This window comes from Cydia splendana, chromosome Z (genome assembly GCF_910591565.1).
Source record: "Cydia splendana chromosome Z, ilCydSple1.2, whole genome shotgun sequence".
Taxonomy (NCBI): Eukaryota; Metazoa; Arthropoda; class Insecta; order Lepidoptera; family Tortricidae; genus Cydia; species Cydia splendana.
In genome coordinates, this window is record NC_085987.1 from 26025881 (window position 1) to 26053862 (window position 27982).

The 27982-nt window shown below is 38.1% G+C and overlaps 1 protein-coding gene across 2 annotated transcripts; it reads left to right on the forward strand.

Annotated features, from left to right (window-relative positions):
- Positions 1 to 605: 605 nt before the first annotated feature.
- Positions 606 to 27098, forward strand: LOC134804639 (transcription initiation factor TFIID subunit 4). 2 transcript variants are annotated; one of them, XM_063777748.1, is made up of 10 exons: positions 606 to 1539; positions 4228 to 4389; positions 4832 to 4978; positions 5775 to 5984; positions 6059 to 6202; positions 16961 to 17313; positions 17542 to 17737; positions 20744 to 20917; positions 21517 to 21675; positions 21939 to 27098. In XM_063777748.1, exons 1-10 carry the CDS (start codon positions 658 to 660, stop codon positions 22065 to 22067), a joined length of 2556 nt encoding a protein of 851 aa, XP_063633818.1. In that variant the 5' UTR covers positions 606 to 657; the 3' UTR covers positions 22068 to 27098. The 2 variants fall into 2 exon arrangements, with proteins under 2 accessions (XP_063633818.1, XP_063633819.1); XM_063777749.1 differs by lacking the exon at positions 4228 to 4389 and having other exon boundaries at positions 607 to 1539.
- The last annotated feature ends 884 nt before the right edge of the window (positions 27099 to 27982 follow it).

A 27982-nucleotide genomic window follows, 5' to 3' on the forward strand; every position in this document is an offset into this window, starting at 1 on the left:
ATAATGACGACAACGACAGTCAAACAAACGTCAAGTCAAAATAAATCTAGGTATCGCGTTCGTCGTGTTTCGCTTTCGTCAAATTCTATTCACAATTTCACCAAAAATATGAAATTTGGACTGCTAAAATTAAATAGAATATTGAAATTGTAAATCAATTTTTAATAACTGTATGAAATCTAGTGGTATAGCAATTATATTAGGACAACCCAGCCGTAAGAAAGAGATATCTCTTTGTCGCTCTCACTTATGGGTGCGGCGCACTATGGTCGCGGTGCGGTGTGGTAGTCTGTTACGACTTAAACTTGCGCATGTCGGTTGCTCAAGTAGCAGCCCACTAATATTGAGAATGAGGCATATTTCTCTTTTACTCCAATTAAGGCGTCATTGAAGTGACAGAGATAATTGCTCGAAATTTACGAACTTCGATTTTCGTGGTTATAGTCCAATATCACTTCGTACGCGAATATTGGGTAAAGTATGATTGCTTTTTAAAGCCCCACATAATATCAATAATAAGATTATTGTATTTGCGTCAATATTTGGTCAATATTTTGATAATAATATGTACCGCCAAAGCGATTTTGTGTTGTCGTATTGTTTAAAAACCGGTAATTTAGTATTCCGTTTCAACCGATTTGTCCGCATTACTGCTCCATGTCAGCCGGTTTATATAAAATGGCGTCAGCCGAGTTTTTAGAGCAAGCTTTGTCCACAGACGTTGACGAGAACGCGGTGAATGCTATCGTAGGTTCTCTGGAAAATCAATTGGTTACGTCCGTTCCATCAGTGTCGTCACAGAACAATACAGTTAATGTTATTCCTAGTCAGCTTACTAATATTACATCAAATCCGAGTTCTATTATTGGTGTGCAGAAATACAATACGGACCAAGTGAACGTTGGTGAAATAACGACTGGTAATTTTCAATCAGTGGGCCCAGCTGCTGGCGGTGTAACTTATAATAATGTACAAACATCCGTTCAGGGCTTCGTTTCGCAACAATCGTTAAGTAACTCCAGCGAACCCATTAAAGTGATATACTCTCCTCAGACATCACAAACATTGTCTAACAGTGTAAACAGAGTGTCATTTCCCTCTCAAGCATTACCGAATGGGAGTATCGGCCTCGCAGCATCTCAGAATCAAATAATCCATACTGGAGCTTCCTGCGCCGTCATCCCGCAGACCGTGAACAAAACCATTACTATGCAGCAGCCCCTCGTCATCAAGCAAGGCGCTACAGCTGGTCAAGTCGGCATGCAGCCTGGAATGGTGACAGTGCCCATGACGGTTAATTCAAGCATGCCTAACTCAATACCTAATGTTATGACTTTAAATAAGCCAGGAGGGCAAAATGTTGTGGTAACAACTCAAAATTTAGGCTCAGGGCAACCTGCAATAATCCCTAATGTTCAAATATTAAATATGAGACCAGGAACTCCATCGGTTGCAGCTCAGAAATCAGTAGCCACAGTTTCACCACGGGTAGTAATTGGAACACCTCAAGTAGTAGGAGCGCGAGCTGCCACACCAGGGGTAATTTAACTCTTATAATAATATACTGCTTTTTATAATGCTGACTAGCACTCTCACCAAATTTACTATAAGACATTGCCACCACTAAATCTCATTTTATTTTTCTCTAATCTAACTGCATTCACTATTATTCATCATGCAATGGAACACATGCTTTTGTATATAAATTATACATGTCAAGGTATTATAAAATAATCATGATTAGTCACTGCCATATTTTAAATGATGCTTCTAAAGTCACTTGAATTTTGCTAGGGACGGTGAATGGGTTAACAGGGCTCATCTGGATAACCAACCCTATTCACAACTCAGCAGGCTTAGCACAGGATCGCATGGACAGTAGCTCGCGCACGAGATAGACTACCTGTCTTTTTCTAACCATATTAATTAGAGAGGGATGGGTAGGGTATATCATACATGAGATACTGTTGCTGTGCTCCTGTGCTAAGCCTACAAAATAACACATTTTATTTTAATGGGCTTAACACTCAAGATTTTAATGCAGTTATTGTAAACACCTGCCTAAGTGGTTACCAAATCTGCTTTTGTTTAAACAGGAATAAAAATAAAATATCTAAACAAAACAACAATTTATTCTTCTTTAAATCATAATATGAATAATAATTTTGTGATATAATATGAAAGTTAATTGTTTAGCTAGGTATTGAGCCTAAGGCTACATAGGTAGTCTTATTCTAATTAAATATATCCATTAGTCTGTCTGTTAAGTGCTAGTTGTGATGGATTTCACATTGCATTTTTTTTTCAAATATGTCTTCCATAAACTTAGATTTTTCATTTATTTAGATTATTACTAGTTTTGGCTGTATACATAATAATAATATTAAGCTACTTGGCAGTTACAACATTTTTATATTTAATAGACTGTGACAAAGGTCTCAATATCACAAACATAAAAAAGGTAAATAATCAGTATCAAAAATTTAATCTAGTTATGTTAAGAATGCACTTTGAACTTATTATATGTAATCACTAAATTTATAAAAATGATGTGCAAATTGCACTTGGCAGGTGTAGGTGGGTTATATACATATAATATAGAACACTTTAACTATTATGTTATTGAGTTTATATATTTTATTTAATAGCAACTAATATATATTAAAATGAAATAATATGTTTATTTAAATATTTAAACTAGTAATAATTTATTTCGTAAATATCTCATTGTAAATGATTTGCTTTTTATTTTTAAACCAGAATTAAAGTATATTACTTCTGTACAAATTATGTTTTGACTATATACATGGTATGTTTTATACAATCGGAATGCCATTATGAGATTGGAAACTGCCAATTGCTGACAACCAATTCCTCGGTTTTTGGGAAAACTATAAAATTCATAACCTATGGGATATATTACCTGTTCTTAAGTCAGTTAATGTTCATACAAATAAATAAGTAAATATTATAGAACAATTTTACACAGATTGGCCTAGTCCAACAGTAAACTCAATAAGGCTTGTGTTGTGGGTAACAATATATATAATATATAGTTATATGTACATAGAAAACATCCTTAACTAAACAACAAATACCTATTTGCGATAAACACATAGATAAATACCCTTACCTGGGACCTCCTGCTTCATAGGCAGGGTCACTACCGACTAGGCTAGAAGGGTATCATTGCTCAATTCGGCCTTTGAAATCAAACATGCGATTGCCCTTTAAGAGATGCTCTAGGTCCTAGGAAATATTTACCTACTACACCAATGATATTCTAAATACATTACAACTAAATTCTTACATATGCATATTGCAGGCAGTATTGAAGTATAGCAGTATTGCAATGTACTATTACAATGGCTTAACATTTCAGTCATCATACAGTTCACTACTTTCACTGTCAGATGAGTCAATAATATGTGGTTGACTTCAAGATCACTTACAAAAATATGAAACATGCACATCATTTATTAGCTCCATATATATATTTGAAAGTTTGAGATAAGTTGTTTGAATTATATTCAATTGTGTGCCTTTAATGAGAAGACAGTGTTGTGAGATAAAATCATGTTCTTGATGTTCTCAACTGTCTCAAAAATAAATAACATATTTATGAAGGACAATCCTTCTCAAGCTTAGAAATACTTGAACATGCAGCTGAATTCCATCATGAATTTATGATACAGTCATGTTCAGATAGTTTTTACGTTTTGTTTGCTCTGATGGTGTCTGTATAAAGGCAAGCTGGTACACATCTTGGAGCTCCTGCTGCTCAGATATTTAGAATTGTGCTTAATATCGTGCCTATTTTGTCCAGTCTTTTATGTATGAAGATACTTTTTTGCTAACAGTCTGTTCTGTTGTAGTTCATTCACTATTTAAACAAGCCATATTTTTCTTATTATTGTAATGATAAAGTTTCTTATATATTACAGTGTATTTGCCTAAGGCCGTTTTTTTATTTTCTTTAACAAAATAAAGTAATCCATATGTTTTATAATATTTCACTTTATGTGCACCATTCATCCAAAATATCCACTAAAATGTGTACCTATCTAACAAATGACCTGCTTCAGTATCATGTTTATGGATTCTGCTATATTATTGTTTTAAAATACATATGGAATTTAGAGAAATCACTCATTTAAAAAAAAACTAGAGCTTTAGGTTCAGAATCACAAAGTGAACCATAAATTGAAACAAGGCGTTCATTTTTAGATTACGCTGCAAACTCTGCAGAGTCTACAACCTGGGCAGCAGGGTCATTTGTTGTTAAAGACTGAGAATGGGCAATACCAGTTGCTGAGGGTGGGCCCCGCGCCCGCGGCCAGCTCGCTGGCGCCGCCGGCGCAGACCATCCGGCTCTCGACCGTGCCGGCAGTAAGTAGGCACACCAACTCCGCTACTCACTGAAACTTTCAAATTGGACAAGCGCTTGCACTTACTCACTTGTAAAAGTATATTCCAACAACTGTAGGCATGTGGCCGTTTGTCCCATTTGAACTCATCCTTTGTGCATGTACAAACCTGGTGAAGGTGCATGTTCTAAGGTAATTAACAAGGTAAGCTAATGGAATTACAGCTAATACCATCATGTAATTATAATTTATATGTTCAAATTAATTAGTTACCTGTGCATTTTGTTCATTGTTTAAATGGAGCCAATGTTGGAATAAGATGAAAACATTGTTCAAGTGGGTTTTTCCTCTAGTCGTCTTTATACTTCGCTTGAGAATGATGAAGCTTTGATTGAAGATTAATACGATTTAGCATGGCCGGCAGTGGGCTGTAGGAAGATATTGAGTAATGGCGTTGATTGCAGCATCCCGGCGTACAGACAGTGTCGACGAGTGTCGCGGCTGCGGCGCAGATGCAGGGCCAGATGGCTGCGGGCGCGGTGGCGGCACCGGCGGCCGTGGCCTCGCCCGCGCCCGCGCCTCCGCCACAGGCGCCCACTGTCACTACGCAGGTTGGTGCTGGACAATATACCTTATTCAATTGGGCACTTTTTACGTATATTTTGCCGTCAACTTGAGCTTTTAAATAGGTATTGTAGACGATATACTGCATACGATTTCATACATTTAGAATATAAAACATAATTTCCACCACACCAGAAGGTTCTCTTGATTGTTCAAAAACGCATGAGAAAGTTGCATTTTATCCACAATAGTGGCAAAGTAATATGATGCAAGTTTTGAGTGGTTTCCTTATGTTGGCTGAAGAATAATTACTTTTAAATTATGTTTTTGAATGATATATATCTAAAAACGTTCATTTTGATTTGATCTGGTTTGATTTTTTATTTGATGTTTTACAGTTAGTATTTTCCTTGCGTTGCGTCACGTTGGTGTGGTGAAAATATTTGTGTTTTAGTCGGTGGAAAAGTTTGTTTAACCTTCGTGCCGTGAAACCCTCGCAACGCTCATGATTCCAATTTCAGATCTTTCGTTTGCTCAGGTATCAAAAGTAGCACGAGCGGTTAAACAACAACTTTGCCCCCTTGGAAAACAAATAACTAGTAATAACACAAAAATTTTACTTTTTTATACTTAATAATACGGCGAAATGTAGTCGTAGAATTTCACTGGAACGAATTTTTTCATACTATACTGAATTGTCACCATATAAATGAGAATAACAGCGCCCTCTTGTCAATGATCATATACTGTGGTCAGACTTTAAATAGGTCTATAAGGTGAACTCATACAACCCGGACGTGGGTAAGTTTTGAGGGTGAACTCATAATTATTTATTGTTTCCAGAAACCTTCAGACAACACAAAAGAAAAATGTAGAAACTTTTTGGCAAATCTTTTGGACTTGTCAAGTAAAGAACCCAAGTCCGTTGAACGAAATGTGAGAAATCTCATCCAAGAGCTGATTGACGCCCAAGTGGAGCCAGAGGAGTTTTGCGATCGGCTCGAAAGGTTGCTGAATGCTAGCCCTCAACCATGCCTCATAGGCTTTCTAAAGGTTAGTTAGTATCTTGAACTATGTTAAGTGGAGAAAATGGAACATTTACATACTTAATTGTATTTTTTTTATAGAAAAGTCTGCCCCTTCTGCGACAATCCCTGGTGACCAAAGAGTTGGTAATTGAAGGAATCAACCCGCCGGCGCCGCACGTGGCGTTCTCCTCGATTCCGGCGCCGCCGCACCAGACCATCATGGCCACATCCAACGTGCAGATGGTAAGCAAATCTTATCTACTTTACTCGTTCTCTTCAATAAAAATATAACTAATCTATCTTGAATTGCTTAACATAACATTTTGGGTAGTTATTTGGAACTCAGAAGCTTACCAGTCAGTGGCAACCTAAACGGTTGCAGCGCCATCTGCGTTGAGCTGTGCGCGTATGACCTCATTAATCTTGAACTGTAATGATTTTTATTAGGGCGAGCGAAGCGAGCCCTATCACTATTCGACGAACTATGCATTCTTGTGGTACACTTTACGGAAAAACTACTGCACTGTTAGGTTTGAATTTTGACATAGTAATGTAAATTCATGTCTAGATGTGTTATCAAACATAAACATATAATTTTATAAACCTAAAAAATAAAATAAAGTAATATCACTTTGTATTACTACTAGCGCCATCTGTTGGCAAAATAATGAATATCTACTTCTCTAACAGATGGCGTTACTAGTAAAAAAATAAATAAATATTGGACATACAAATTGACTAAGCCCCAAAGTAATCTCAAGGAGGCTTGTGTTGTGGGTACTCAGACAACGATACCTATGTGGTGTTTTCAATTTCAATAATGTCGATGGCGCTTACGCCATTAACAACGATGAATACAAAAGTGGGTAAAAAATTTGGATTCAGACCCACCTCGCTTCGCTTGGTTTGACTCCCAATTTAGCAATTAAGTTTCTGTGAATACCTACTAGAACAATCAATCTTGCTGTATACCTATTCACTGCGGAGGTCAATTTTGGTTTTGTGACGCTGATGAACTGATCAATCATGTTGTGTTAGCAAACTTAAATCAGGGTATTTTCAGTTCGAGAAACAGTTTTGGCGCCATTAATTTATTACGTAAGACGATTTTGGGGTGGAGGGGGGTCGAACATATCTTATTTTTTCTTACATGGGGGAGGGAGGGGGTTTTCATAGTTCTTACGTAAGATCACAAAGATGCGACTTTTTATTTAATTTCTATGAAATTATGACGTTTAAAATACATAATAATAATACTTCCACACTATGCTATCAAACACGGTGCAGAGTTAGCTTAAACGAGCTCAAGTACCTTTGTACAGGTACATATATCACATGCAAAAAAATTTTTTTTTTAAATAAGCACTAATACAAACCAAACGTGTAGGTACTCAATTTTTCCTTTAGATTCTTACGTAATATATGGTAATATAGGGGAATGGGAGAAGGAGGGGGTCAGCCTATTCTTATTATTTCTTACATAGTGGAGGGAGGGGGTCAAAAACTGGCAAAAATTGTCTTACGTAATTAATGAATGGCGCCTTTAGTGTTACTATTGCTTGGAACTGCTAAAATTATAAATAAAGATAAGCATATTAATACAAACTTCAGTGACTTAGGGCCGACACACGACTGCAACTTGTATGGGAACTACACGCCCACTGCACGCCAGTTGCAACGACGGCGTGCAGTTCAACAAAATGACCCAGAACCCTGGCAGTTCCTAGTGGAACTCAGGTTTGGTGCAACTAAGGCACATTATGTTTTGGTCATCCGACTCATCTTGATGAGCACTTAGGAGAGTTAGTTCCCAAGATAGAGGTGATGCTGAACCCTGGCAGTACCTAGTGGAGCTCGGGTTTGGTGCAACATAGACACACGCTGTTGGTCATCCGACTCGTTTTGATGAGCAATTGGGAGAGCAGTACCCAGGATAAAGCGGATGCTGAACCCTGGCAGTACATAGTGGAACTCAGGCGGTGTGTAGCATAGGCGCACGCTGTTTTGGTCATCCGACTCGTCTTGATGAGCACTTAGGTGTAGTACCCAAGATAAAGCTGATGCTGAACCCTGGCAGTACCTAGTGGAACTCAGGTTTGGTGCAACATAGGCACACGCTGTTTTGGTCATCTGACACGTCTTAACGAGCACTTAGAAGAGCAGGACCCAAGATAGAGCTAATGCTGAACCTTGGCTGTACCTAGTGGAACTGTGTGTGTGTGTTTATGTGCGGAGCAGTGTGATTACCGCCAGTAGGTGTCCAGACGGAATAGATTTTCGCTGAATTGTGTGGTGTGGACGCAAAAATAAATTCAAGGACATTAGCTCGCTGACCCAACATTATGTAGGAAAGCCAGTTGGCATCCTTACAAAAAGTACTGGGCGACCGTGTAGGATCTAATAAGCGCTTATGAAATTGTATATTACGTGTGGATGATATTGGCAGTTTGATTTTGTCGTCTGGAGACGTTTTTAATGGACAAAGTAAAAGCTGTAACAAACAGGCGTACTTGACAGCAACCGGGGTCCGGTTAGTATTTGTCTTTCTTGCTCTCACTTATAATTGCGTTCTTAAAGGCCGTAACACACTATCGCACCGTACCGCGACCTTGGTGCGGTGCGATAGTGTGTTACGGCCTTAACTGACTTATTACATACCCACCCACTCGATCGAACATGAAATAAACCTCGGATTGGATCAAAGTCGCGGTCCGGTACATACGTTTAGGTAGAAAAACTCCGCGAGCCCTTACAAAGCTCTGCTTTTTGCTAGTTTTATTTTATATTCTAATTTACCTTAAGTGCCTTTCACTGTACAGTGTACAGTTAGGGTTTAATTAAAATTGGGCGGTTGACTTTATAGTGACATGACGATACTCGTGACGAATAGTTTAGAAAGTCTCTTTTTAGCAAATGTTTGGTCACTTCTAAAGACTCAAAAACGTTAGCCATTCCCAATTTGTTTCACCACGGCAGTACCTAATCAAGTTATTGTCAAGTTAAGTCTTCCTAGACTGTAGGAAATACTCTAGGACCTAGAGTATTTTCAATGATATCTAAATTAACTGTGACCATTTGTTAACGAATGTGTTTACGTATATCCATTTTAATGCAAGTGCAAGTGTTTTTGTGCATGTGCAAATTCGTTTAAAAATTATAAATTGAAATAGATGTCATATACTATAAAAAAGTGACCAAGCCCTCCGGTGGCCGGAAACGTACCTGTCCGAATTTCTGTAGTATATAATATATGCAATCTTTGAAAGGCTACGCGCGTTTGACCAGCTCGCAAGGGCGAGCAGTACGTGCTTGCACCTCGTAATACGAATCAATAAATATTTATTTTACATAATTTCATTTGTTCCCTAGTTGTCGTTTAAAAAACCTGTAAGTGTAAACTGATTCGGGCGTCGGGACTACGCTTTCGCACTAACGCTTAGTCGCACCTGGTGAGCGCGTTCCCGTATTGTTTGAAGGACAGGATCTTCTATGCGCATTTCTCAGTTTGACCACGAGTAGAATTCGTACCGTGTCTCAGTTTACCCACGAGTAGAATTCGAATCGTTTCTCTGTTTAACCACGAGTAGAATCCGAACAGAAAAGTGTGAGACTGACCTATGCTATTGAGTCTTTTTAATGTGTACGAAATGTATCTGGAGGCTTGACATATAAGAAAGCCTGTAACACAACAATTTACACCTACATTTTGCTTATCCAAGGTGCATGAAATGATATATTCAATCATACCAGTCATAAAATGATGAGAATAAAGGGTAATACGAAGTCTAATGTAGAATAGCGTTTCGGTTGTACTTTATAGTCAAATGCAAAATTATGGAAAGCAGTCTACCTTTCTAAATACGACCCTCTTTCTGATCCTATATAAAATATTAAGATCATCACTGAACATTTGAGAACTTTGAATGCAAAGTTGAAAAATAAAACCCACGATATTTTCAGGCAGCTTGTAGTATTATTAAAGCAAGTTGCGTTAAACATAAGTAGGAAAAAAGATGATTAGCATTTGGGCTTGAGCACTTTAAGAAGACAACAGGCATAGAAAAATATTAATAAATAGGCGTTATGAATCATATTATAATGTACTTTAAAGGCCGAGCCACACCGGCTGCGTGTGCAGCACGCTGCGTGGCGTGCGCTGCGTGACGTGCGCAGCACCCCTGTCACACCGGGTGACGCGCACGTCACGCAACGCACGCCACGCAGTGTGCTGCACACGCCACGCAGGCGCACGCTGCAGCTCAGTCATGCGTGCAGTAAAATAAAATACGCCTGCGACAGTACCTACATCATGTTATTATAACTCCCGTTGCAAATGGAAGCAGCTCACCTAATGCCGCCATTGCAATTAGAGGAAAAAAATGTCTCATATTTGAATCGAGATAATTGAGAGTACATAATATTATTCACCGACGCACAATAGTTCACAATACAACAACCTTGTTTTCCAATAGTATCGTTAATACCTAACATCGATTTGTTCCCACAGGCGAAATTAAATTTTTATAAGACGTATTTTTTGTAATCTTTGTGCTATGTTGTAAATATACATTCGTATTGACGAACGATTTTAATTAGTTTTTCTTTTATCACTGAATCCATATTAAAAACCAGCACGCGCACCGGCCGAGTTGTAAATAAATACAAGCGAGCTGCGCGTGTACACGCACAGCACCTATGCAGCACCGAGCTGTGCGTGTCCGAACCTGCTCGGTTCGCCCTCTCATAGGGAACGCAGTTAAACACAACGTCATCACTGCACGCAACGAAGCGACGTTGCCGCTCCGCTGCGTGGACGCGTGCACGCAGCACGCAGCCGGTTTGTCTCGTCGGAGCTGCGTTGCGTGAAAGTGACGCGTACGCGCACGTCACGCACACGTCACGCATGCGGTGTGTCCTCTCGTATGAGTTTTCGTATTATACAACGCATCGGGACGCGTACGTGCACGTGCACGTCTACGCACACGCATCCGGTGTGGCTTGGCCTTAAATTACTACTCTTCTTCCTCGCGTTATCGCGGCTTTTTGTCACGGCTCATGCTTAAATGGATTACTACTGATGACGAAAAAATAACACGAGCGAGACTTGAGGAACATTTACACTGCACTGTACAGATTTCTTCACTTAATTGTGTAAGTATTTTTGTAATGGTTTATTCGACATCATGCACATTGCACATTACTTTGCGGGCAGAAAATACAATAACGTAAATAACTAACGAACTGTTTTTCTGCAATGTCTTTTTCACGGAGTGAAATATTTCCAGCTCGTTGTAGAACCCAGTGAAGAGTTTTTTGATGAAATTGTTGTGCTAACTAGTGAGACGATGTTACAACAGCCGTATTTGTTTTTGTGCGTAGCACGACGAAGATCCTACTTGCGCGTCTTGGCTGACCCCGTCGTTTCCATTAACTCGGGCTTACAGGTACGGCACGTCATCCTTGACTTCCGTGAGGGCCATACCTGTTAGTGCCGAGTTTCAGGTGTGTCTCAAAAATCATTTTGATTGAGCTTCGCTCGTGACTCAATCTCGCGTTGTTTTTAACTGAACAAGATAATAGATATTAACCGTTTGTGCCCTTACACTCTACATTGATACTTATTTCTATTTAGTTTGACTATTCTCTCTGAATATATTTACTAGTTAGCATTAATGTCGAACATGCAATCGATTGGCAATCACGTTAATACTGTGGGTAGAGAACACCAAATAAATGACCCGGTTTCAAAATTATGCGGAGTAGTCAGAGCGGCCTGTCGGCGAGCCGAGTTCTCCGCGGGCGTGTAAGCCATAAACCATCGCATGAGCGAGGCAGTCTCACGCGTTTTCATGCTTAATGCGTATACAGCAGGCGTGGCTCACTCCGCGATTTCGTCGCTTTGCTACAGGTAGCTAAAAGTACATCCGTTCCACATCAATTTTGGTGGCTAGCCATAAGCCGAGCGTGGCGCTGTCGCCACCTAGTGGCCATACCTGTCCTGATTGTAACAGACGCGTTTTGTTAGAGAGTGAGTCTTCTGTACCTAGTACTATTATTTATTATGTGGTATAAGCACTTCATCAATTTCATGTCATTTTACAAGTTCTGTGTCAGATTTTTTCTAGTTTAAATAAGTCTCGGCGGTATCCCTGAGATTTTATTTTGCTATTTCATAAAACTACATACTTACTGTCCAGAATGTATTTCTGTGCTACCCTTGATAATGCCTCTTATATTGTAGGTTGTTGTTTTAATGTTCATTGTAAAAGAAATGTTAAATGTGATAAGTAAGTTCCTTTTCTTCTGATCAATAGGTAAAAAAGTAAATTACGACTTTTTTAAATGGAACGCTGGTTAGTAGACCACTGGGCTCTGTCTAAGATTATAACTAGTTAGATTTACAGAAAACTAACTACACCGACTGGCAAGCGATAGAGTATGGAAATGTCAAAAAATGAAGATTATAGCGGTACTTTTACACTTTGCCACTCCAATGCCTGTGCAGAGTTATCTAAGACCATTGACATATATCAGGTGTCACGCACACGAATTCGAGCCGATGGTGTAGTCTCGCCACAACATCACGCGCGCGATTGGTCGCAACTAGTTGCGTTAGACTGCACAATTGGCTCGAATTCTTGAGTGACACCGCTGAACTAGCACCATTCTAAGTAGCCCATCTTTAGATATTTGTCAATATCTAAGACAGACTATCTCTAAATTGTCTAGTCAAGCTTGGGACTATAATAATAAATTATAATAATTATTGTGCAATTGGCTATGTACGGCTATTTGGAGACCTTTGGCGGTTATGAACCACTTTGGTTATTAGGCAGTTGTAAAATGTTGTAAAAGTTCGAACCCACGAAATGTCTTGTCGTAGTGCGATGTCATGGCCATTAGCTTTTCCACTACGCACTTCGCCAAAGGTCAATTCTATTAATTTGGCAAAAGTGTTCGGATGTGTTCGCATACTGAGCCTAATGACTGTAAATTTGAGATCGAATAATACATGTGTTTATGTGACGCGTTATATTTGAAAGCCTTATTGAAAGGTTAGTTAGGCTTTATCCGAGGACACGTGGTGTTGTGTACCGTAATGAGCAGTTGTGTTGATAACTCAGCCCTTGGACGATGATGGCTCAAGCCCAACGCTGACAACGCTGCTGCCGCCCGTGCTGCCCGCCAGCCTGGCGCCGGCGCTTGTCCCTACTGCTAAGACTATTAGCGTTGTGTCGGTGCAGACTTCCAACCTGCAGGTTTGTTTGCCGTCCCAACGGATCTTACGTGCATCGGTGTCAACTTGTAGTCTTGTTTGCTCGTTTTGTCGATAGCTTTCCTTCAACTGGTACGAGTTGCCATTTTTTTATATGATAAAATCAGTGGAAATTTAAGATATAGTGGTCAGGATCACATTAAACATTAGGTAATATTCAGAACATATTTTATAAAGGTGCTTCGTAACAATAATACATAAGTTACAACTCGTTAAGGTTGGCCGAAGGTTTATGTAAGGCTTACCTTCCGGAAGGTGCCCATAAATTTTCCTAAAATTATTTTTTAAATTATTATTAATACCTTTTATTCATGTGAATGTAAATTTAGTAAGTCGTTGTTTTATGTGATGTAAAATAGCTTCAGCTCTGTCGTGTTCGCCCGCGAGTCAGGAATAGATTTCCGTGACCAGTAGCATCCCGGGATAACTCGTAAATTGGTTAACGGCGACGTGTTTGGGTGGCTGCCGTTCCTCAACCCACCAACGGAGCGGCAGCTGACGTCCATAACGGTTCATTGCACATCGCTCTTACTCAACCCCTTTACGAGTTATCGTCCAGGATGCCATGACCAACGAAATTAGCGCCTGGCCCGCGGCCTATGTGTCAGATTTACTAGCTCCAATTGCAATTAGCTGTAGTGCATGTTTTCTTACAATAAGGGCTTGTGCACAAATCACGCGAGGTTCGATAGGGGGGGGGGGGGGGGTCACGAAAAAATCACGATAGATCACGTTGGGGGATAAGGGATAAGGAAACCTCACGTGTATTTTTCTACAGTAAACGAAACTATGAAAAAACACCTACCACATGAGTAGATACTTTTTCTCGGTTTCGTTAAACATAAATCTTCACTCTGCACTTCAAAATAGCGAGTCTATTTAAGGAAAATAGAAAAATAAACAAGATTTTCTATATACAATACAATTTTTCTTAAAATTAGGTCGAATGAAAAAAAATAAAAAAAATACACGTGAGGTCGTGTGGGGGGAGGGGGGTAGCGAAAAACCTCACCAAATATCACCAGGGGGGAGGGGGGGGGTCAAAAAGTAGCCGAAGACACCTCGCGTGATTTGTGCACAACCCCTAAGAGGTTTAAAATATTTTGAACATTTTCATTATGTTGTTAAAATAAATAGGTATCGTTAACAATTTTAATTGATTTTATTAAGGGGACATCTTACTCAGATCAACCTAGCCCCAAACTAAGCAAAGCATGTACTAAATAGGTACATTCTTATATACATAGAAAACACCCATGACTCAGGAACAAATATTTGTGTTCATCACACAAAATGACACAAATAAATGCCCTTATCGGGATTCGAACCCAGGACCGTCTGCTTCGCAGGCAGGGTCACTACCCACTAGGCCAGACCGGCCGTCAATTAAAACATTTTAAAATTAACTTAATCGGATTTGGTCAATAATATATACATATACATATATTATTGATATAGTGTGGCAGCGCAAGGGAATCCCAAAGAGAATTGATAGGTTTGTGTAACTTTCGGTACCCAAATAACTAATGTGATTGTTATTTAAATATGTACCTAGTTTGCAACGTTTCCTTTGACGTTATTGGCTTACTGGATACCAATATCTTAGGAATGAGGTTAAACAAGAAAATCTTTGGTCTACATTAGGCTATATTAACGATACGGAATCTTGGCATTATTTTAAATAGGTAAATCAGTTGACAATGTTACCTACCATTAATCTAAAGCCACCTGCAATAATATGTTACACAACGAAGGCCGCAAATATATCTGACTCGATCTTATTTGTACAGCCATAAGACCGTGTCACATATTTTTGCGGCTTTCGAAGATTAACATATTATTGCAGGTGACTGTACGAAATTGAACAATACTACAAAAAAACGTGCAATCGAGCGTTCAATTTTCACGAAAACTAAAACAAAATCTTCCATTTGGCTCTCAGTCATACCAACAAGGAAAGACCATTTTGATTTATCGCCACTAGAATTTAGAGACGCACTGGCACTGCGATACCACAGAACCTTCTGAAGACTTCTGAAGACTTCAACGTCGACCACGCCCTCTGCTGCAAAACGGGTGGTTTAATAACACGTCGCCACAACGAAATTAGAGATCTGTTCTGTGAGCCATGTCAGCACGCTTGGGGGAACGTGGTCAAAGAACCCATCATCACCGAAGGCGACGGTGGACTTCGCGGGGATCTCTGCTGCCGCGGCGTCTGGGATGCACAGAGGGAGGCGTTATTTGATATCCATGTCGTAGACACCGACGCTCCTTCCTATATCTCACGTCCCGTAGCATCCGTCCTAAAATCCGCCGAAGAAGAGAAAAAAAGAAAATACTCGAACGCCTGTGAAAAGCGTCACGCAACTTTCACTCCCCTCGTCACATCCGTAGATGGAGTCTTCGCTCCGCAAATGTCCACCTTCATCAAACATCTCGGTGAAGCCAACGCTGACCGTTGGGACAGATCCCTTAGTGTAGTAATGGGCTGGGTAAGATCCAAAATTATAATTTCAATAATCCGAGCCACCAGCATGTGTATCCGTGGGACACGGCACAAATTCAAACCCATCCAACATTTCTTCGGTCTCAATGACGGTGTAGCCCTACCTAACCCGTCTACCTCCACTCTGCATTAGCGCCATGTTTTTTGTTGTTGCTCATTCTGTTTTTTTTTTATAATTTTACATTTTTGATGAATAAATTATCCAACAATACTTTATTTATGTCATTTAGAAAACAGAACTAGGTGGCACTGTACGATAACGATAACTCAGCTTTACACATTTTTATGTCTACGTAAACCTCGTAAATAATAACTATTTGTTATGACAGGACACTGCTATGGGGCTGTCCATAAATTACGTCATCGATTTTTGACGATTTTGGACCCCCCCCCCCCTATAATCATCCAAAAATCATGCTTCAAATGACCCTATTTCCTCCTACTTCATGCTACCGTCATCCGATGTCCAGACCCCCCCCCCTAATTTGAAATGACGTAATTTATGAATAGCCCCTATGTACAGTCGACGTCAAATATATGTTTACACTTTTGCACCTTACTACTTTGTAATAAGGCGAAAAGTGTAAACATATCTTTGACATCGACTGTACAGTACATAATGTACTCCACTTTTTTTTTTAAATAAGTGTAGGTCTTGATATTGTAGGTACTAAAGCACACCACTGTACCTAGCGTAGAATACTTGTACGACATATTGGTAAATACATAAATACAGTGCAAGTAAATATTATTATGCGGGAACCCAAACGAATTAAGCAGAAAATGAACGATAACCGAGAAGGATATATTTCAATAAGTATAGGTATGTAGACTATAGTAAAAACCTTGTGACTCGCGGCCAAGTCGTTCGATCGTTCGGTCAATTATGCGGAGGCTGCTGTGGCTTTAGAATCTATGGGCCATAGACTATGGTTATTTCGAAATTGAGCAATGATGATAAAAGACGACAGATTTCATGCATTTCAATTTCCATTTCCTGTTCAGGAACGTGGTAATAAACTCCACGATTCGGAAATCCTCTTAACAATTTTAGTATTGTCTTTGATTCTTTTCATGAAATTAATGTAAAGCTATCTCGGCTTGTAATTACGTTATTTTTTATTTATAGTAGCTTGGCATGAAACTTCGCCAATGTTCCTCAGTAAATTTATACACACGTCCATGTTACTAAATTAATAGAGATATTTTTTTTCAGCCTAAACCGGCAGTAAAACCTGGAAATACGATAGCGGTGTTACAAAATATACCTGTTCATACAAAGATAAACGTGAGCAAAGTGGGAGGCAAAGCGATGACTGTCAACAGTAAAGCAAATTTCAATAGATCAGCGGCGGCGACCGCGGCACTCTCCACGGTATTGACCCCCGGGAAGTCGCTGCTCAAGGAGAAGGAGAAGAAGTCGTCCTCGCAGTACTCGCAGCCGTTCGTGGACGACAAGATGGCCGGCGACGACGACATCAACGACGTGGCGGCCATGGGCGGCGTCAATCTAGCCGAGGAGAGTCAGAGAATACTCGGCTCCACTGACATGATCGGAACACAAATAAGGTGCCACATTTCATATATCAACCGCCACACATTTCATACATTTTTAGTCGGTTCGAGTCCCGGGCGAGGCAAGCGAGTTTTAGAAAATATTTGAATGCAGTTTTGTTTCTTTTTAAAAATAAAGGAATGTCTCCTTCAGCTTAAGGATTTAAGGTAGTTTCCCTCCAGTGCCCGACTTATCTTTCCACCCTGTATATGTAGTTACATTGAGGGTTGTTGATGTGTAAGGTCGTGCAAGGACGAGTACCTGGTGCCGACGGGGCTGATGTCGGCGCGGCTGAAGGCGGCGGCGGCGCGGCACGGGCTGGAGGAGCCGGCGGCCGACGTGGCCGCGCTGCTCACGCACGCCGTGCACGACCGCCTCAAGAACCTCATCGAGAAACTGGCGCTCATCGCGCAACATAGAATCGACCTTGTTATAAAGGTAACTATTAACCACCGATAACATATCAAACTATATCCTCTAGCCGCCCAGAGACCTATAAAAAGGTATCCTGTTCCATTCTAATTTAAACTTTGTGTTGACAAAATAAAATTTCATTTTGCTTGGCAAGGTGTGACGTATGGGCGGCTAGAGGTTATAACCTCGTAAGGCTCAATGTGCATTACAATAGATATAGGAGTGTCCTATTAAAGCTAATTCGAATCTTTAATAAATGAAAAAAAAAGCATTTACGAGGGCTGATCCGAAAGTTTTTAGTTGCTCCGGCTCTACTCATGCGATTGCAATATTATTTATACCATTGTGAGGGATATTTCAGTATGTAAAGAGGTGACGTCAATTCGTTTTTAGAAAACGCATAGTTTTTTTTTTTTTTTTTTTCTGCGACGTGCCGAAGCCTAACCATCAGCCAGGATGATTAGTAATTGAGACTCCATTATGTGATATCATTTTATAAACATTTTTAGTTTAAAAACATATAATTTTTTAGGTGCTGCTAATTGCGAATCACGATCGTCTTTTTACGTATAAATCATTTTGATAGAGTAAACCTAATTATGACTTCACAGGTGTCAATAATGAGTCATTTCATCAAAAGTAGTAATTTCAGATACTTATTCAAAAATGTGTTTTATCATATAAAATAATTATCCATTATACATCGAAAATAGCAGAAGGAACTGAATAATTAGACCCGGGTAAATATAAGTTGATTCTTAAAGATTTCAATACGAAATTCATCTAATTGTAACATACAAAACAGATTTCAGTAAAAAATAAACATATAAGTAAAAAAAATGGCCATAATTAGCATTGAAAAATCCCTCACAATGGCATAAATCATATTGAAATCGCATGAGTAGGGCCGGAGCAACTAACAACTTTCCGATCAGACCTCGTAATTCTGTTTCATTGCTTTCTCAAACTAACGAAATTCATCCCAATTTACTATGCAACAAAGCTCATATTAATAATATGGCAATTTTGAATGGTGGGCCTTACGAGGTTAAACAACAACATATATCTTTTTAAATATATAATTATTATCCTCATACTATTTTTATCTGTGTGCTTAATTCCATTCATTCATCATATTTATCCCACTAGTTAGGCATTTCTAGTAACTAATACTCTTAAAATTATGTTCTCAATTATTTCTTTCGAAAATACTTATTTTCATGACATGAGCTACGAACAAATTCGTTTTAAATTAAGCACTGCTTTTCCTTTGCGTGTTGTTATGGTACGTGAATTTCATATAAGTTTCATTGTTGTGTAAAAGACAAGAGCGAGTTGATTTATGATAACGCAATAATAAAGGAAAGCACGACCAAAATTATAATTTGCCTTTTCTTGTGTATAACAAAATGCTATACACTGTATCGTAAACCTTGTTGCTAATGAATACGGCCCACCACTGGTCTGTTGAGAGCGCTGCTGCTAGAACGCATACACGGGCCATTTATTTAGATTTCATCATGCCGATGCGATTGCGCCACGCCGTTTTGAACACTGCATAGCCAATTTTTATTATATTGCAAAGCGAATTTTTATTACCATGTTAAAAATGATGATTAATTAAAATTATGTACATTATGCATGTTTTGGGGATAAATTTGATGAAGTTGTATACTGGCAATTGTAATCCCTATAAATATTATAAATGCGAAAGTTACTCTGTCTGTCTATCTATCTGTTACTTTTTCGCGGTCATTTAACCTGCTGAACCCATTAAATGTAATTTGGTATGTAGATAGATTAAGGCCCGAGGACGGACATAAGATAGTTTTTATCAATCATCATACTATGCAGACAAAGTCGCGGACAGAAGCTAGTAAGCACAAACCGTGAAATGTAAATTCTTTTAACTTAGAAACTTTAGAAAGTTCAGATAAACTGTCAGTAAGTAAGTATAGTACATTGTAGGAGGACGGAAAACCGCTAAAAGATGGACGAGTGCATTTGAGGGCCGACACGGTAGTGGAGGCCCTCAAATAATACGAGTCCATCTTTAGCGTTTCCGGCCGAGGCATTACATAGTGCTTTTCACGACTACTGCGAGGAAATAAGAAAACATTTGCATAACTATAAGTACTTGCCCGCGATTTCTCAGGTAGCAAATTACTAGCCACTGCCTGTGCTGTCTCTTGAATTTCGGTAGGCGTCAGTGTAAGAATATCATTTTCTTCACTAGAAGAACTCATTTTTATAGCGAGCGTAGATATACGCGTTTCTTGTATTTTTTAGTCAAACACAATTTACACTATCCAATTCAGTAAGTATTTTCAAATCCCGCCTTTTTTACTTTTTTTATCACTTTTAAGAGGCGTTTTTCTGTTATTTGCTTCAAACCGACTCTAAACTTAGAAGCGTTTTTGCTAAAAAAAACCACAAACAGCTACAAAAGTAAAAAACGCCTTAAGCGTGAACTGAATGGATAATTGTTAAAAAAAAGGAACTGAATGGTTTTGACATTTCTTTTTTTTTTCAAACAAGAAATTGGTCCTATAAATAACCTTATTTTATTTTTGAAGGAAAAAGTTGCGCCAAAAAAGACCTTTTATTGATTTTTATGTTTTAAATGATACTCATTGCTGTAGCGAACCGTCACCAATGACAGATGATGATAACAATGAAACATTGTAGTAGTGGTGGTTCAGGTGCTACAGCTATTGCCTACTTTCCAGCTTGGTTTTAGACCATCTATTGCCACATTTCCGAACAGTGGCGTGAAAAATATAAAGATGCATTCAGTATCGTTTGCTCTTGCGATTCCTATGTACGTGGACGTGGTTGTAATTGTTTCGTAACTAATTCGTAAGTAACTAATATACCCTTTATTATTATTATTAATGCATTGCGATTTTAAACTGTTCATCGTAATTTGCTAAACTAAAACAAAATTTGATATCTAAGCATTTGCCAATAAGTAAATATAAATTTGTATTTGACATGTAAAAATAATGTTTGTTTTGTTGCATTTATCAGACCGACTCCAGGTACGAAGTGACACAGGACGTGAAAGGGCAGCTCAAGTTTCTGGAGGAGCTCGACCGCGTGGATAAGAAGCGGCGGGAGGACTCCGAGAGGGAAATGCTGCTCCGGGCCGCCAAGTCCCGCTCCAAGAACGAGGACCCTGAGCAAGCCAAGCTCAAAGCGAAGGTGATACATTATTGTCTGCTCAAACTCAACGAATTGTAACAAAAAATCTATTACTAAGAACACGTCGCGAGCCAATTATTTTGTTTCAACGTAGGTGAGTATCGAATATTGCAAAAAGTCAGTAATGATGCTAATGATTTTATTTCAATACATATATGATAAGTTTAGTTATTAGATATGAAGACAAGTAACTTCGTGCGCGTTTGTTAGGGAACGGCCTCATAGCCTAGTATGTATTGAAGTATTCATGTGTATTGTATCGCCGTCTATCACCGATAACACAAGCCTAAGTCGATGTGCTTAGTAAGGGACTAAGTTGAATCGATTTATGGAAGATTGTTCCGTAATATTTATTTATATATGCGGTATTTTCTATTTGTTTGTTTCAATAGTAATCTTGTTGTATATCGTTTCGAACAGGGACAGGGAGTATGTAGTTAAACACCTTAAGTGTGGTAAAATTAAGAACGTATATTTTCTAAAAATCTGCTTATATTCACGTTAGGTTGTGCTGACACAAGCAATATGCGTTTATGTCACAGTAAACCAAAGTGTTACTGTTAAACACTGAAAGTGGCTAATTGCGATATTATGTTTAGGCCAAAGAAATGCAACGTGCGGAGCTGGAGGAGCTGCGGCAGCGTGAGGCGAACCTGACGGCGCTCCAGGCCATCGGGCCGCGCAAGAAGCCGCGGCTGGACGGGCCCGGCGGCGGTGACCTAGTGCCCAACGGCGCCGCGCACAACAACACCGGCTTGGTAACTCATATTGCTCACTCCTAAATAACTACCAAAAACGGGGTCTCTCCGATGTTACACCATAAATCGTCTGTGATAGATGAAAGGGCCCATGGTGAACTATATTCATGAGACAATCTGTCAAAAGTAAGGTCGAGGTAAAACTATCAATTTTACAACAATGGAATAAAAGAAAGTTTCTTTATTTGTAATAAATAATGATGTGTTGGTAAAAGTTAACAGATGAACATAGTACGTAATGTGATGTATTGTGTGGTGCGCAGAGCGGACGCAGCCAGCTGGCGCTGCGGTCGCGGCTGAAGCGCATCAACCACCGCGACATGGTGTTCCTGCTGGAACAGGAGCGCGACACGGCGCACTCGCCGCTCATCTACCGCAGCTACCTCAAGTGACCGGCAGACCCCGACCACAGGCCCGTGCTCGGCTACCCGCCCACCACCATCAATCCCAACTACACGACCAACGAGAGGGTTCCGACGAAAACGTATGTCGCACCATCTGCTAATTAGAAGCCACGATCTGAATGACGAAGTTGTGAAACCACTGAATGGCGTGTCAGACACCCGTCTATACTTATTTCACTCTTCTTTGGGACTCGCGCTAACATATGTCCGTTAGTGTCAGTATGTGATAGTAACGATAGGACTGACATTGAAATTATTCAACACGTCAAACAGTATGATATACCTAAAAGTAAATTTAATTTGTATATACAATCTAAGGGACTGTTAGATACATAATATATTAGTTTTTTGTCTATAAACAAAGAGCGTAAGCGTTAAATGAATCAGACTTTCTTCCTTCAGCTGTACATGGAGCTGCAATGTCTTGCTTAATTATAAGTACTTATGAAGTTGTTGACAGCGTGGAACGTCGCTTACAACGTTCGTTAGCGTAAGGTGAGATGCAAAAATATCAATCGTAGTTTCTACACTTGATAAAAATGGTTTTGTAAGAATTTTCTACGTTAATTAATTATACATCATGTTTTTCATTATTGTTTAAATGTTTAATGAGATATTTATTATAAAACATATTCATATTACAAATCTGTGATTACAAAAAATATGTATCATTTATTTCTCAGCATTATCTATCTATCTGTGTACTAAAATTAATATACAAAAATAGTATTTATCTTTTTTACCGAAGTGGTAATGACTATAATTTAGTTTATTGACTAGCGACCCGTCCTGGCTTCGCAAGGGGTATCAAATTATACACCTAAACCTTCCTCAAGAATCACTTTATTGATAGGTGAAAACCGCATGAAAATCCGTTCAGTAGTTTTTGAGTTTCTTGCGAACATACAAACAAACACACAGACAGACTTGCGGGGGACTTTGTTTTATAAGGTGTAGTAATATATTGAAAAAGTAGCGATTAATGCATTGATATAAATGCTGATATGAATAAAAATACTAGAACAGTACCTATTTAACCCTTAAATGCATGTTTTTTTCTTTTTGCCCGAAATTAATATATGTATCACTTAATTGTTTGCCGATTCTAGAAAAAATAGTAAAAAAATATATATCTTCGATTTTCACTGCGAAATCAGTGTTAGAAGTTGAATTGGCTAAATCATATTTATGTAAATATGTAATTTTCAGTAATAGATATATGGTTTTTTTTACTACCATTAGAAAGGTACACTATTTTTGATATACTTATGAAAAAAATTTAAATATAAAATAATTACAAACCCCGAAAACACTGTTCATAATCACATACTAAAAATTATCAAGCCTAAGCTTTCCGACTTTTCGTCTTAAAACGAATGTAATTTTTATAAATTAAAAATATTGCGTAAATTTAACCCTTAAATCATCACCCTACTACTTGACGTTTAGTATAAAGGTGCGTTCAAGAACGTAAGCCATTTTTTTAAATCTGTGAGCTGTCTAATGCTTTGTAGACATTTGGCAACACTATGCATTTAAGGGTTAAGAACGGGGTTGATCGATAAATCGAGTTATAGACATTTTGTCTGATATTGAATTAAGCTTTATATAGCCCTGTGAAGAGTGCAGCGCATCTACTGTAGCTAAAACTCAACAACGCAGTTTGCCAGTGTTGGAAATCGTTAACAGCCATTGCCTCTTTCCAAAGACTGATATGCAATCTTTTCCGCCGGGTACTCGCAAAGTTTAAAAACCGATACGGCTATGAGAAGTAGGTTAAAATCAACTTGCATGATTTTATTACGTTGTTTTTTTGCAAAATTGATATAAATGTGTCAAAAAGAAGTACTTTGCAAAGTAAGTATAATTTGTTTACCTATTTTGAGAAAATCACCCACCTATAATTATTATTGTATATAGTTGGCAATGTGTTGCAGTAAATGCTTGGTATATTTGTTGGCTATATGAATTAAAAACTAAAGTAGCTAATGATTTTAAAACGCACACGTATATGTATTCAGAATATAATTTTATGAAATTAATATATAAAAACTACTTACTCCTTAACGTCACTTCCCATCCCACTAACCCGGGGTTAAGCGGTTAAACCGTTATCCCAGTGTCAAATGGTACTGGTAACCATGGCAAGAGTGGAATGGTGCAAATGGCCCTTAGGGTGGTATTCCACCTGTCCAATATCTTGGTCCAACGTCTCACTCTCTCATTAAGCAAAATGTAAGACAAAATACACATTTGAAATTTTAACTACTGGATTTACAATATAGGTATTTAAAATCAAAATCATAATAAATTTAAGAAATATTATTATTCACGCAGGCTTGAAATGAACTACAACAACTATGAAGGTAACGGAAATCTTCTTATTAGTTACTTTAAAATTGACACAAACATATATGGATTAAAGAATTCATTTTATTATTTTTGTAGGGTGGTTTCGCTTATGTTGCTCCATAGAAAAATTAATCATATGTGGATTTCACGATTTATGGTTATCACTCGTACGTTCCGAATTAAGTATATTCTAAATATAAAACATACCGTATTAAATTAAATCCCATGTTTATTCTGAATGTGGGTACTTGAACACTACTCCATATAGGTGAAAAGTGGGGCACTTTTTACCATGATGTTCCATCCATTACTCCCCAGGGAATAAAATGGGCTGTTACTCCTCTCGCTACGCCCGCGTGTAATACTACGACATGTGATGAAAAACCCATTTTGCTTAAGATGATTAGATGTATGTTAGTAATATTTTGCAATCGCTAGGTAAGTTTGGTAACGTTAGACCAGTTTATTACAGATAACCTTTTTTTATTGTATATATTTCGAACTGGTCCCGGTTGTAGTTTTGGCCATAGTCTAATAAAACATGGTCTTCCATTCCCAGAGTGACACGGGCCTACGTCACAACAACATGGCCGCTATATATAGCGCTATCGCATATTATCATATAGCGCTGTCGCATGATGACGTAGGCCCGTGTCAGTTAGGTGACCTAGAAAAGACGGGAATGGAGTACCAGGCGGAGTATATTATTATACCATGGTTTTGGCTTGTACGAGAATATTACGTAATCCTTTCACCATTGTACCTATCAGAAAATGCAATGATGTTCTAAATTGCTTTGAATATAGGTAATTGCCACATCAATTATGTAGGTATGTCTGTTAAATCTTTTGTAATTAAAATACTTGTGCAGGTAATGCTTGCAATGAATGTAAATAGCTTTTCTATCTTATTACAATTGCAGTAGCTGGGTTTTAATGGCCGGTTTTTATAGTGCAATAAATTATTTAATACATTCTTACACGCTCGGCTAGCAGAATATTAGACTGTTAATTAACCAAGGGATGAAAGGCACTCATTTCAGTATGTAGATGTAGTTTGGTCACCAATAGTCCGAGACTTAAATGATGCCTTTCACCCGAGTTAAACCCACTATTTTCAACAAAAAATGTCTAAGTATAAACTTTTACAGTAGGTACCTACGTATTTCTTGAAGGTACTTTCAATTAAAGGTAAAAATATCGTTATTTACGGAATGGGGAGTAAAATATTACAATAGAAATTGTACATAAATCCATTTAAAAACAAACCCAGTTAATTGCTCATCGTAAAAAAGGAAAGAAAAACGTACTTGGGGACAAAATGCTCTAGAGCAGAAACTTATCACCTTCTGCGCACTTCATGGAACAACAATGACACACTTTTAGAGCATGAGAAATGAAATATAAACAAGTGCGAAAAGTACGAAATTAACAACGAGTGGCGATAAGCTAAAACACGACCGAAGGGAGAGTTTTAAATCGACACAAAGCATCGAAACTGCTGGGCCTGCCGGTGCGCTCCCGACCGGCGTGCCCCTCGCCCCCAACAACTGGCCAGAGTACAATTTTTTTTAGTATTGAATAAATACGGTAAAATAACCTACAATATTGGATACTTTTGTATATTTAACTTACAATCGAATTGAAAAGTAGAGTGTATAACCCAGGCATAAATTTAATGTCCATTTTTATCCTCGACTATACTCGTCAGACAAATCGGTGAAATTTGACAAAAAATATATATTGTTTTCAAAAATTATTTAAAGATAGCCTTGACCATATTTCGTTAGGCAACCCTATTTATTTATGTTCTGGAACTGGAACATATTTTCTTTCATAAAATATAAGTAAGTTTCTTCGGTGAAGTTCGACCACGCATTCGGGTAAAATGGAACTTTCTTATCACTATCAGTTTTCGAAGTACAAAGAGAGCCTTTACCGGCTGGTGTGGTGAAAAATATTGTATTGTCTTCTCATTCAACATTAATTTGACTTCCTTCAGAACTTAATATACCTATCTGTTTTGAGTAGGTTATATTAAAACAGCTGTTATTATTCCGATAGATCCGTTCCTTTTTGAGAATTCCGGGATACTATAAAAGTTTCCAGATAATTCACTTTAATTAAAGACACAGAACCACTGGCAAATCTTATCACATAATAATTACGTTTACATGTGGTCAATTAACCGTGTCGATGAATTGAACACTAGCTACTGAATCATAAACTTATGAACAAAATGCCGAGGCTAATTCTTATCGGTCTGTGTCATGATTTATTATGGTTTTTTTACGACAGGAACAGTGTCAATGATAAGAAAGGATATTTTAGTATGATTATATTGTTAACGTTCGCAATTCGCGACAAATATACAAGGTAGATACTACTGATTGATAAAAAAGTTATTTTTTGCACAGTGTTGAACAAATTCCATGTTAGTAAATAGATATTTAAGAATGGACTGTATAAAGTAATGGGGTCGTGTTAATAATCCTTGGTGGCGAACACTAGAGTAGACAAAAATGTCTCAAAAATATCTTATCTTTTAGTTAATTCCTATATTGCGAGGGATGCTAAGCCGACCATAAATATTTGCTTGTACAATAAAAAATATAGTTAATGTAATATTAGTAGCTAAATTAATGTTGTAAATATATCATTTTCCGAAGTTATGTCTTTCATTTTCGTCTTGAATTGCAAAAAAAATTTGCACATAGATAAGAACCTGTAATGTGTTACGACGATTAAGCCATTTCTATTATTTTATGCTATATGAAAGAAAGTGTTTTTGCGTATGCTATATACTTTATATTTGTATGAATTAAGTACAATAAATACAATACAATTTACATGGTTAATTTTCGTAACGCAAATGAATCAATTAAATTAAGACTAATCACAGCTTCTTACTCGTAATTACGTTCAATTTTTTTTTTGCAATATATTCTCTTCACATCACGTTTTATACTAGAAACACTTGTGTTCTAGTTCCCGCCGCCCTCGCCGCTCAGCTACGAGCGACTCGGAACAAAATGTATAAAGCAGCTGTACTCAACCTGCGGCTCGGTGATGCTGGTATAGATATGTCGCAGGGAAATGATAAAACAAAGATTTGAACAAATCTCTAAGGGATATGATCAAATCATTTCACTAGATTTGTTTAGGAATTTGACAAAATCCCTAACCACGACAGTAAGTTGACGAAGCGAACTCAAAAAGTCAACTAGTTTTATCATTTCGCTAAACAGGTTTAGTGAAATGATAAAGTCTCAACTGGAAGATGGTATATGGTGATGGATAATAGACCCTAATAAACTAATACAATAACGTTACAGGAACTTAATAAATACAAAGGCCGCGCGTAGCATGCAGTGCAATAAAAACAAAGTGCACTTTTATGGCCAGACAATAATTGCCGTTACAGGACCGGCCTACAAGACATAACTGTTTATTTATTTATAAATACGTTTACACGACATTACAGTAAACCAATACGTCGTGAAACCAACACTACATATAACAATTGATACTATTTACATTACATGTCACACA

Excerpts from the sequence above, each read along its gene's own strand:
- LOC134804639 (XM_063777748.1), top strand. The coding sequence starts at position 658 with ATGTCAGCCGGTTTATATAAAATGGCGTCAGCCGAGTTTTTAGAGCAA. Across the intron at positions 4,979-5,774 it reads CGCCCACTGTCACTACGCAG|AAACCTTCAGACAACACAAA; the intron begins GTTGGTGCTGGA and ends TATTGTTTCCAG. Across the intron at positions 21,676-21,938 it reads CGCACAACAACACCGGCTTG|AGCGGACGCAGCCAGCTGGC; the intron begins GTAACTCATATT and ends TGTGGTGCGCAG.